The sequence below is a fragment of the Schistocerca serialis genome, chromosome 9 (genome assembly GCF_023864345.2).
Source record: "Schistocerca serialis cubense isolate TAMUIC-IGC-003099 chromosome 9, iqSchSeri2.2, whole genome shotgun sequence".
Lineage (NCBI taxonomy): Eukaryota > Metazoa > Arthropoda > Insecta > Orthoptera > Acrididae > Schistocerca > Schistocerca serialis.
Window position 1 is genome coordinate 208,557,624 of NC_064646.1, and position 13,236 is coordinate 208,570,859.

At 39.7% G+C, this 13,236-nt stretch overlaps 1 protein-coding gene across 1 annotated transcript in view; it reads left to right on the forward strand.

Moving 5' to 3' along the window:
• The window catches only part of LOC126419806 (odorant receptor Or2-like), a 45,942-nt gene that overhangs the window by 13,755 nt on the left and 18,951 nt on the right, over window positions 1-13,236 (forward strand). The window contains exon 3 of the mRNA XM_050086990.1: window positions 10,799-10,900. Coding sequence (XP_049942947.1) covers window positions 10,799-10,900 — 102 coding nt within the window. The remainder of the gene's footprint in view (window positions 1-10,798; window positions 10,901-13,236) is intronic.

The window sequence follows — 13,236 nt, forward strand, 5'->3', positions numbered from 1 at the left end:
TTATCACTAACCACTACATTCTTTTGCTACAGAGATTATTTACAATTTTTCGCTTGCCATGCACTCTGATTTTCACTGCATTCTATTTCAACCTACTACTCAATCTAGGTTAGCCAGAAAAGTACATACAGCTGGGTATTTAACCCTGCTCGTCATTGCTACTTTGCCCCTATCTATCAAGTTTATTTTGTCAAGCCTCTCCCTCTTCAGGCATCGGCTCCTGTCAAACTAAACTTCTCACACTAGCTTTCCCACACATATATCAATGAACGTGGATTTCCGATTAGACACCATTAAAATAAAAACGGCATCGCTAATAGCGCAATGGTTACGTGTCTTCAAGAAATCATATATTTCCAATACATAGCTCGAGAGGATAAAAAGAAACCGTGCACACACAAATCGGGACTATGTCGTCGGCAAAAATTTGATTACCACCGACAGAATTTTGGCAGTGCCACTATCTCACCAAGAAATTCTCAAAACAGTGACTCATCGTTTACGTGTCAGATACTTCCTTCAGATCTGATCCACTACCAAAACTGCTGGATGTTCCTGTTCTGCAACAATAATTCGCATGTGTTACCGCTTCTGCAATCTACGGTGCGTGTAAGTACGAAAACGTGAACCACATGGAAAACCAGTAGTAAGCAAGGAAGGGTATGCTGGAATGTGGGAGGATATGAACTTCAAGTATATACTATAAAAAGGTTAGAGGAGGTAGATAAAGAAAAGTTTGGAGATATCATATTATGAAGGATTTGTCAGAGCACTAAAAGACCTAAGTCGAAACAAGGTTCCTGGAGTAGACGAAATTTCGTCAGAATTACTGGTAGCCTTGGGAGAGCCACCCGTGGCCAACTATCCCATCTGATGTGCAAGGCGCATGACACATGAGAAACACCCTCAGAATTCAGGGTATAGAAAAGCCGGTTCCAAAGAAAGCAGTTCCTGACAGGTATGAAAATTACCGAACTTTCAGGTTAATCAGTCATGGTTGAAAAATCCTAACATGAATTCTGCATAGATGAATGAAAAAACAGGAAGAAACCGACCTCGGGGAAGCTTAGTTTGGATTCCGGAAAAATGTGCGAAGACGCGAGACACTAATGATCCTAAGACTTCTCTCAGAACTTTGGTTAAAGAAAGGTAAACTTATGTTTGCAGCATTTGTAAACTTGGCTGGAGTGCCCTCGTTGAAATTCTGAAGCGTACAGGAACCGAAATGCTTTTTAAAACTTGTACAGAAATCTGACAGCAGTTTTAGGAGTCGAGGATCGTGAAAGAGAAGCAGGTAAGATGTGAGTGAGACAGGGTTTTAGGCTGTCCTAGACGTTATTTAGCCCGTATATTGAGCAAGCAATAAAGGAACACAAAGAAATGTTTGGAGCATGCGTTGAAATTTAGGGAGAATAAGTAGAAACTCTTAGGCCTGCCGATGACGTTGTAACTCTGCCAGATACAGACTGGATTAGGAAAGGCATCTGAACGGCACGCACAGTGTCTCGAAAGGACGATGTACGTCAACAAAAGCTAAACAAGGATATTGGAATGCAGTCGAATTAAATCAGATGGAGCTGAGGGAATTATATAATGAAACGAGACACTTGAAGAAGTAGATGAGTTTTCATTTTTGGGCACAGAAATATTTCAGGATGTTCGAAGTAGAGAGAATGTAAAACGTAGATCTACAACCGCAAAAAATGTGTTTCTGAACAACAATTTTGTAAAAGTGAATTTCGATTCAAGTGTTAGGAACTCTTTTCTGAAGGTATTTGTCTGGAGCGCAGCCATCTATGGATGTGAAACATGGACGATCAATAATTTAGACAAGGACAGAATAGAGGTGTTCGAAATGGGGTATTACAGAAGAAAGCTAAAGATAAGATAGGTAGATCGAGTAACGAATGAGGAGATACTGAATAGAATTTGGGGACAGAGGATACAGTTTGACTAAGAGAATGGATCCGTTGGTAGGATATATTCTGATATATCAAGAGATCATCAAATTAACACTGGAGGGAAGTGTGGGGTAAAATGGCTCTGAGCACTATGGGACTAAACATCTGAGGTCGTCAGTCCCCTTGAACTTGGAACTACTTGAACCTAACTAACCTAAGGAAATCACACACATCCATGCCCGTAGCGATCGCGCAGTTCCAGACTGAAGTGCCTAGAACCGCTCGGTCACTTCGGTCGGCGAAGTGTGTGGTAACAATCGTAGAGCGAGACCAAGAGGCGAGTACACTAAGCAGATACAAAAGGATGTTGGATCAATAGTTATTCGGAGATGAAGAGGTCTGCAAACGTTAGGGTAAATGCATCAAACCAGGCTTCGCCTGCTTAAGGAAATTCAGTTATCATTGTTTACTTCTCTTTCGCATCACTGCCACCTAATGAAATGGAATACGAATTTTGTAATATTCCGTTTGAAATATTGCTGATAGAGGTTACTATTCATTCCCATTTACCTTTTGTAATTGGCTATGTATTCTATTCTCTTCAGAAGCATAAATCAAGCCTTATCCAGTATCTCAAAACAATTGCTAAAGGTTGTCTTTCATCCAGGACATTTCTGTATAACTATTCATAATAAACATGTCTTTTACGGCCTTAGTACCGATACCATACTCCCAAGACTATATGATAATGAGGATGTGCGACAAGATTGATACGCAGGTGATCACATTTCCCTCTAAATTATGTGTATTAGTAGTTCCGTAGTTACAACAATTTTCTCAATTTTGTTGTTATTGAAATACGAAAAACTATCATCTGTTCTCTCAGTCATCTTAAAAATATTATCTAACTGCATAGTACGATCGGCATGAAGATCTCAAAAAGAAATATACTCAGATCATTGGCTTTCTGTTATTTACTACCGTTTCCACTCTCCACAACTGAACGCGAGCACGAACGTTTCTCACTAACTTCCCTGTGGCCTGTGGCTGCGGGACATCGCACAAAGGACACACTTGTTGCACGGTGGAAGACAGACACCACGAACGTCGACGACACGCCTGGAGCAGCGAGAAAAATCTGCAGTGGCCGAGCACTGTCTCAGTACAAGGCATTTTGCACTCAACGCTCATTACACACACCTCATTCTTTCAGGATTTCCACCCTTAACCCGGACAACTCATCTTCCAGACATTATTCGTTCTACAGACCCCAGAAACCCCCGATGTATTTCCTGGTACATCAACACCTCATACTACATAAAGACTCACCTTTTCTATAACAGGGGACCATTCAAACGCTGTCTCCTTCGTTATCCATAACAAATCTTGTGTCTCGGAAAATCTAAAAATGCTTCTGATAAGCCAATATTTCATAGCCACCATGTCAGATCATTCTTCCACAACTTTCCACACTTTCCTATTGTTATCCACTGATATTTGGGAAACTCATATTCTAAAGTGCCATCGTTCCATTTCTGAACAATTTCTTTTCCCTCCAGGGCCTCTTGCAGATATACTCCCCGTATCAATGAATTATATGCAGAATTCAATTTTACTCCATGTATTACTGCAATATTTCCATTTTAGGCAGTCTGACAAACTTCTATCAGTTTCTTTCTCAGTTTTTGTGCCACATTGTCCTCCGTTTCGAATGTAACTTAACCCACCGCCTTTTTTTTTTTTTTTTTTTTTTTTTTTTTTTTTTTTTTTTTTTAAGGAAACGATAGCTGTGGTGTCGATAAGTTCATCTTTGATCCTGTACAAGATGCGTCTAACGAACCATACTACATATTTTACTTCAAATATCCCCGAGATATTCGAACTTTTTCTTCCTCATCCTTTCCATCCCGATCCTACAACCTTTCTTTCTCCCCATCTAAACTGATAAAAAAATCACTAACATTCTCTCATTGTTTCATTGATAATTTTTTTTCGTTTACTGTTATATTCGTCAGCGCATCATTATTATTCTTAATTTTTCTACATAACATTGAATCTATGAATCATGCCGTATCGTAGTGGCTTGCGTGCCTCAGAGGCACAGATAGCGGTACAACAGTAGCAGCAATATTAGAGGGGTGTCCGTTGAGACGGATGACGAACATGTCGTTACTGAAGACGTGTGTCAGTCTGTTCAGTAGTTGCAGGGCAACAGTCTGAATGATTCACTATTCTAGCCTTGCAGCGTCAATCAATATGGCCTCGCTGTGCTTCCTGGCCTTGCGAACAGCCGAAACCAAGTTGAAACGGAAACTAATGTTGTTACTTTGTCTGATGGTAAGAATCTCTGCTGTGTAGCTATATATTATGGCATATTCTTGGTTAAAATGTTGTCGAGTGAAAATAACCCCCTATTCGGAGCTGAGATAGGGAGCGACAAAACTTTTATTCTGCTGGTCGGTGTGTGGGATACTAGATCCGTTATTCGAGCAGGTAGTTTTCAAAGTTTAAAACGTAAATATGTAGTCTGAAGTTAGATATCTTGGGTTCTAAGCAAACAAGGGAAAGCTGGTGGCGTGGGTGGTGTATAAAAGGGCTATACAAGGGAAATTAACTAAAAGCGATTTGATCGAAAGGGAAGAGGACGTAGATGAAGATGCACTAGGAGGTACGATACTGCGAGGAGAATTTGACAGAGCACAGAGAGACTAAGCTGAAACAAGGCGGCTGGGGTACACAACATCCTTGACTGAACTACACCAAGAAGAAATGCAGATGATAAACGGGTATTCATTCGACAAATATATTATACTAGAACTGACATGTGGTTACATTTTCACGCAACTTGAGTGCATAGATCCTGAGAAATCAGTACCCAGAAAAACCACTCTGGCCGTAATAACGCTTGGACATTAAGTCTAACAGAGCTTGGATGGCGTGTACAGGTACAGCTGCCCATGCAGCTTCAACACGATACCCCAGTTCATCAAGAGTAGTGACTGGCGTACTGTGACGAGTCAGTTGCTCGGCCACCATTGTCCAGACGTTTTCAATTGGTGAGAGATCTGGAGAATGTGCTGGCCAGGGCGGCAGTCGAACATTTTATGTATCCAGAGGTGAGTTCAGCCCCCTTACTAACAGCACTCGGCAGACTCGGACGATGCCCCATCCAATTGCTAGCCAAGCCCGCCAGAACATAACTTCGGTGATATGACGGGAAATGGTGTTGCCACTGCGACAAGGCCGTTCGCTTAACAGAAAGCGAATCAAGGGTAGGTCAGGTGAGGCTGAAGGAATCTCATTAGAAAACGAAACACATGAAGTAGTAGACGAGGTTGTTACTTAGGCAGTAAAATAACTAATAATGAAAGTTTACATTAGTTTAGTTTAGTTATGTCATGTTCCATAGATCATTTTCACCATTATTTTATCGATATTATGTGGAACAAGTCAGATTATAATATATAGTTATATATAGAACTAATATTAATATTACTGAAATTTTTGGTTCTACACATGCATCTACATTTAGAGGTAAAACTTTTTTACCAGTTCTGAAACAGAAATTTGTTTATGGAATACGAATTGTCCAAATGAAATGATTTTAAGCTATATTTAAAACTTCATCTGCTACCTGCCAGACACATTATGTTGTTGGTCAAATAATCAAACATTTTTGTTGCTGAATAATATATTCCTTTTGAGCAACTGAGAGCTTCAATAATGGGTAGGTAAGGTCATTTTTCCTTCTAGTGTTTTACGTATGAACATCACTGTTCTCCACAAACTGAGATGGATCATTTCTAACGAATTTCATTAGCGAATATATGTACTCTGATGGTACAGTTAAAATACCTAACTCCTGGAATAGGTGCCTACAAGACGTCCTTGGGTGAACAGCACTAATTATTCTCACTGCTCTCTGTTGTGAAATCAATACTTTATGTCTAAGTGGTGAGTTACCCCAGAAAACCGTTCCATAAGACATTACTGAGTGGAAATATGCAAAGTACGTTAGGAGACTGATCTGTTTATTACCAAGACTAGCGATTATTCGGAGAGCGAAAGAAGCTGAACTTAATTGTTTGAGAAGCACAGTAGCATGCTTCTTCCAGTTCAAGTTGTCATCAATGTGGACACCCAAAAATTTGAAGAAATCTACCTTTTTAACTGCTCCCTGTTCATATGCTACATCAATTGTCGGTAGAGAGGATGTATACACACTGCAAGTGGCAAGAAAAACTCTTGTGAAGAGAAATTTTCTAACGTGCATTATGGATTTCAATCTTAATTTGGAGATATTTGACTGGAGTACAGCCATGTAATGAAGTGAAACGTAGGTGACAAATGGTTTAGACAAGAAGAGAATAGGAGATTTTGTAATATGTTGCTACAGATGAATGCTGAAAATTAGATAGGCAGATCACAAAAGTAATGAAGTGTATTGGGGATATAAGAAATTTACGGCGTATCCTGAATAAACTAAGAGGTCAAAAGACCGCCAGTTTAAAATTGGAGGGAAGGGTGCGAGGTAATGATCGTAGAGGGAGACCAAAATATGAATACAGCAAGAAATTTCAAATGAATACAGCTTGCAGTAGTTACTCGGAGATGAAGACGCTTCCACAAGATAGAATAACATGGAGAGCTGCATCAAATTAATCTCGGGACTGAACCCACGATAAAAACAACAGCAACAACCACATGGTACTTCTCTGACTCTCTAATCACTCTACAAAGCTCTTCATCATACCCACTAGGAAAATGGGGAGAAACGTTTACTTCGTTCATCCGTCGAATCCTTGATTTCTCCAACCAGTCGAATTAGTTTACACTACTGCCAGTGCTACTTTCTCAACTATGACCTGAGTCATGTGACCCAAGGATCTCAGTAGGTGGTCAAAAATGGTTCAAAAGGCTCTGAGTACTTTGGGACTTAACGTCTCAGGTCATCAGTCCCATAGAACTTAGAACTACTTAAACCTAACTAACCTAAGGACATCTCACACATCCAAGGCAGAGGCAGGATTCGAACCTGCGGCCGTAACGGTCGCGCGGTTCCAGACTGATGCGCCTAGAACCGCTCGGCCTCTAGCGGCCGGCAGTAGGTGGTCCCCTACTAGTATTCTGCCTGCTCATTTCTTCTCCACTACCTGGCGCTGAAGCGCCAGTGCAGTGAATGACATGGGTTTCATTCTTATCAAAGAAAACTTACTTCTTTTACAGGTATAAAAGCGTCTCTGGCTTTCGTAACTATCCATTCTTGAGATATCTCCAACTTGGCCTTGATCACAGTCCCTAATACGTTACCTGTTCATGTACTTGCCTTTTTCCGTTTTTATAAGCGCTTGTAACATTTAAAATTCCTGCCCATCTTCTGCACTTATTTGATTGTCGTATCACGCCTTTTACAACTAAGGTTATCGACATATCTTCTGCTTCACGCAAATCAATCAACTCTGTTGGAACGGAATTCAACTTTTGTAATTCTTATTCTAAGACTTCTATCCGACCACTAACCCATTCCTTTTTACCCTTCCTTCAATTCGTTCTACTTACTCTCTCCGCTTTTTCATCAACATATCCAGAATTATCTGTATATGTTCCTGCATTAAAAAAAAATTCTCTTTATCTTAGTTCAGTACCCACTCCTGATTCCTTGATTTGGGTTTCACGCGACTTCTGTTAGTATTGAGGCGAAAACTGAATTTTAATGTTTTATGTTCTCATCACTTAGAAGCGGCCCGCTACGAATTCCTCCCCTGTGCTAGTTCCTACAACCCAGAGAGTCCAAGCGCTATACAGCATCTATTATTTGTTGCATGTGTAGCAATCTCAGTCTTCCCTTGCAGTATTTACTCTCTATAGCTTCCTAAATTATAACGGAAGTTATTCCGTGATGTCTCAGCACATGTCCTATCACCATATCCCTTGACTTGTCGGTGTTCTTCACATGTTTCTTCCTCTGCCGATTCTAAGAAGACCCCTGTATTATCAAATGTCAAATAGATGGATTCTCTTCGCTTGAGGTTTTCAACATAGTCCATGATTTATATCCATTTACCTGTGTGCTGTAAGCGTACATTCTCAGAAATATCTTATTTTTTTATGGCCTCCTTTCTTCGTCCATCACGTGTTACTTTGCTTCAAAGGTAACAGAGGCCACTAACTTCTTCTCTGTGGTCGCCAACTTTTACGTTAAGATTCTCGCTATTCTCACCCTTCAGTACTTTCGTCTTTCCTCCGTTTGCTCTTAGTCCACATTCTTTACATTTTATTCACCATATCCTTTAATTCCTCTTCATTTCCACTGAGGATACTAATGATACCAGTGAATCTTACCAATGAAAGCCCTTCACCTACAATTTTTCTGCTACTCTTGAAACTTTTGTGTATTTATGTCTTAATTTCTTCGGATAAATATAGCCTTGTGTTACACCCTTTTTATGCGAGTACTTCGCTCTTAGTCTTTCTGCCTTAAAGTTCCTTCTTGGTACTTGCACATATTGTATATTACCCAACTTTCCCTACAGTTTATTCCTATTTTTTCCAGCACCTGCCACTATTTTACACTGTCGAATGCTTTTCCTAAGTCGAATCACATGAAAGGGGCTTAATCTCTCTTAAGCCTTGCTGCCATTATTAATCGCGACGTTAGAACTGACTCTCTGGTGCCTTCATCTCTCCGAAAGACGGAATGATCCAACAGCTCCACAGATTTGTTTTCTCTCCTGGACATTGTTAGAAGTTGGGTGCATGATCTTTTAAGCTGATAGTGGGATAGTACTCGCAATTATCAGTCCCTGCTGTTCGTGAGATTGCTTAGGTGATATTTTGCAGAATCTGATGTTACACCTGCAATATCATAGATTCTACATACCAACTTGGTTATTTGGATGCCACTTCCTCCAATTATTTAATCAGTGTCTTCTGCCTTCTTTGCTCTCAAGTCTTCCAAATCTCTACTCTTTCGTCGATCAGTTAAAATATTATTAAAAAATTTCTTCTCTTTCCAAAGATTTCCTTCCCATTGCCTTCCTTGTACCCATGTTTGCCTGTCGCAGTCCATTACTTTTTAGTTTCACCATCAATTGAGGTGTTAATTATCACAGTATCTATACCCTTACGGAACTTCAAACGTATCGAAAGACTCCTTAGAATTTCAATACACCCCTTACTGTATTGATCCTTCCGAAAGATTCTTGTAAACCTCGGTCTAGTCTGCATCAGTACTAAATTGTGTGCTGAGTCAGTATCTGCTCCTGGGTTAGCCTTAGAATCCAACATCTTATTTATGAATCTTTGTCTATGATATAATCGTGCCGAAACCATTGCGTCCATAGGAGCTCTTCCCATGTATATAGTCTCGTCTTGTTTTTGAATAGTCATTAATAGTAGCCGAAATTAATAACATAATTTGTTTCGTCTCTCTCTTTTCTCGCCCTTCCTAACAGGCCCTCATTCTCCCTTAACTCTTTTTTAATTCCTTCCCGTACTACAGTGTTCCAGTGTCCGATGATTATTAGATTTCCATCTCTTACCACAACCTGAATTACCCGTCTTTCTATATATCTAGCTTTGTCCAGTCTGATTTTGACGTTGGCATTTTTCACTAAACTGTTGCTGGTTATTACTGAACTGTTCTAAGTAACTTTCTCTCTTTACTGTATTCCAATTCTGCTCCAGTTACACCATTTTTCACTGATGTTTATAATATCGTATATTATTCGGACAGAAAGTCTCTCTCTTCCTTGCACTTCACTTCTTTCTGCTGGCGTTATCCGTCTACTATGGGGTCAGCTTTTTCAGTCAAGGAAATCCTTAAGGAAGTTTTGTGCAGCATTGCTTTGTGGATAGTGTAAATTCGCCAGTATGTTCTCGTGTTTTAACAGTTTGTGTATTGTATTTCCTGAGGCTAATTTCTAGGTCCAGCCCAGCATTTGGCTACAAGAGAATGGGAAACGGTAAAAAAGCAACAGTCAGCGTGGCCGGTATATCAGTTCAGCATTTTTAAGCCATCTCGGGTGGCGAGCACCCAGTTTCGCAAACTGCAGTCCACGAGCAGGTGTTCCCTTTCACTTCACTGATCCTAAAAATATCTTACCGAATCGTCACATTTCTTTTCTATCACGTACAAACTTATGATACCTCACGCTCCGACGTGTAGAAATTTAAATTTTCATTGGTTATTTTTTCTATGTCTTACGGTTCCCTCCTCCTCGGCTATCCCCTCCTGGAACCTCAAATTTGAACTAATTTGATATATTATCTCTGTACAGACATTGTCTTGATACATTCTGAGTTACATACCACATGTCCTTTGGATATACATTATTGGGCTTCATTAAACGGGTCCTTGGCCTTCTGCTTCCTCGTGCCGTTGAACACTGATAATTCTTCCGCTTTTTAGGAGAGATTTCCCACCTCAGGGACAAGATGTTGCCCTGAAACTGTGCGTGCTCCATCGTCATCTTTTACAAGTCAGTTGGAAAATCTTGAGTGACTCAGTATTATATAGAAAGACTATAGACACCATTAATGATGGTTTTTATTCAGGTATAAGCAGTGCCTGAGATCGGTCGTGGGACCGAAGAAGTTCTGATAGCTCGTCACAGACTTTTTCCCTGGATATCACGTCCAGTCACCGTTATGTGTATTTTACTTTAAACAAAATCGCTGTTTATTTCACTCAAAGTGCCCGGTCTTGTTTTTCCTTGAGATAACAGTGTCCTCAACGTCAAATGTTCGTTAAAGTATTAGCTTTGCTCAGCATCTGATTTCTTTGCTTTCCAACATCAGTGACATTTTTGTTTTCTACGGTAAGTTGAAAATTGTTCGTCTGAAGTTGTACAACCTAAAAAGACTGTAGGCTCTGATCTCTGGACTTCCTTTTGCAGAGCGAGGACTTCAGTGTGGTGTTTAAGTGTGCATCTTTCCTTCCGATTCCGTGCTCTCGTCTGTTTCTTTACTGCTGGGCAGCCAACAATGTCACGGAGCAGGTAAGTACCGGACCAAGAGGAAGCAGACATATCTGCTTCTCTCTAAGGGTAACAACACAAGTACGTAGTCAAGAAGCATAATACTAATAGGAAAAATAAATTAATTTTCAAAATTCTCTTGAGAGTTCAATCGAGTTACAACATTTCGACTTTCCTCCACTCGTCTTGCAGAATTTACTTCAAATTTTGTCTCTCCGGTGGTATACTGCTGTATTGCGCAATTTCCTACCATGAATATGTATATAAATATTACATGTACCAAAAGCATCACAGAGATGCTGAAGCAATTCAGCTTGAAAACTCTTGATGACAGAATTGCCCCGAGAAAGTCTGTTAACAAAGTTTGAAGAACTGGTTTTAAATTATTACTCTGCGAATATACTTCAACCCCCTACGTATCGCTCACATAGGGATGACAAAGATTAGAATTACTACTGCACGCATAGAGGCATTCAATCATTTTTCCAGCGCTCCATTCTTGAATGGAACAGGAAGAAACCCTAATAATCATCCTTTTTTTAGAGTAAGGAATTTGACAGTTTGCGTTAGATTTATGACATGAAGCTGCAATATACCTTTCTGTGCGTTAGCTACAGCATTTATCATTTGTTCATACACTGATGACATAACCACAAACACATCTGCTACTTTCAGTACTAGTTCACACAAGCTTACAAATGTGACTGCTCCTTATCACACACCTCCATAAACCTTTCAGGTTGTCTTCGTTTTCCTTCATCGTACTTACCATTACACTTATCCCACTTAATGTTGATCTTGGTAGTGCCACTTGGTCCTTAGTTAACGTCAAAAGATCCTTGGAATTCATCTCCATATACTCTATGTGTTCCTTGTAATACGTTGCATTAGTCTGATGTAGTGTTCCAATCATTATTTTTCGTACCTCACCGACGAATTTGACCATGTCTCTTTCCTTTCTTGTCTCGTATCTTGTTAACCGGTCTACGACCCTCTGTAAGTCTTATCCTTTCTACCTGATGTGTCATCTGGTGGTCTAGCAAACGATAGTATATGAATCCTACACTGAATTCTTTTGACGTGTTTCTATATTTTTTATTGCTAACTCCCATATCTTTCAGTCTTCGGAAAAGGTTGAATTATAGCAACTAAATTTACATACGTTACAGTCCTCCTTATGTTACTGTATATTTCTACTTCTTCTAAATCATCACAGTACAACCCTGAAGACTTACCTATTTTAGTAGATCTTGCTGTGACTCACAGTGGCAATATTATTATCATTAGTGCTGATAGTATTCCTCCTGCGTGTGTCATACCTGAAATTAGAAGTACTGTTTTAATAAGGTGCCATGCACCTTTGTTTCTCTGATTCCTCCTATTTTTATGACTATATTTTGTGTTCATATTCTAACTGCTTCGTGTGGCCCCTGCCACTGTTCATCTTGTTTGATGGATCTTTCAGGTCTTACTGTTTCATTGTACAGTAAGGCTTTATCATCTACTCTGAAACCTTTTGGATTTTGAGGTTTATCACACTGTTCCTCTTTAGCCGTTTTGTTTTGTATTATTGATTATCTTGCTGCATTATGCGTTTCTTGCATTCAAGCTTACATTTCGTTCACATATTACTCATAATCGTAATTTACTTTTCTGATTCTTATTGTGATGTTCCTGGAATGTTTATCCTTCTGACATAAATCAATTCAAACTGTTTGTAGTCCATACTACTGTGTGGTGTTGTATTGAAAATGTAAGTTGCGTATGATACTCACTTGTCCCATGCAGGTTGGTCACCTGTCACGAAGCTTCTCGGATACTGAGGCAGTTTACGACGTAGTGCACCGTTTGCCTTTGGATGGTACGCTCTTATGTGCTTCTTACAAGTATGCAACAATTTACAAACTCTCTTGAAAATATCACTGAAGACATTTGAATTACTGATGGAAATCCACATCTCAAAAACTATGTGCCCTGCAAAAGCTTCTGCTGCCTCAGAATCTTCACGTTCTATTAGCATGGATAACGTAGACTTACTTAAGTTGTCTTGAAAAGTTAACACATATCTATTACCTGTGCCTGACATGTCTAAAGGGCCTGCAGTGTCTATTGAATACTTCTCGAATACACTTTTAACTGTATTTTTTTATTTCTGGCAGCACTTTTTCTTTGCCTGTGTAAGCCTAATCTTTTTGCATGACTGATATTACGTATGTATTCTTATACATTATGTTTCATTCCTCTCCATTTCTTGTACACATTAATCCTTTCGAAGGCTCTGTTCATGCCCCGGTGCCCTCCCAATGAATTATCATGCATTTTTTGTAGTATCCATTGCTTTTCCTTGGGACTACTGA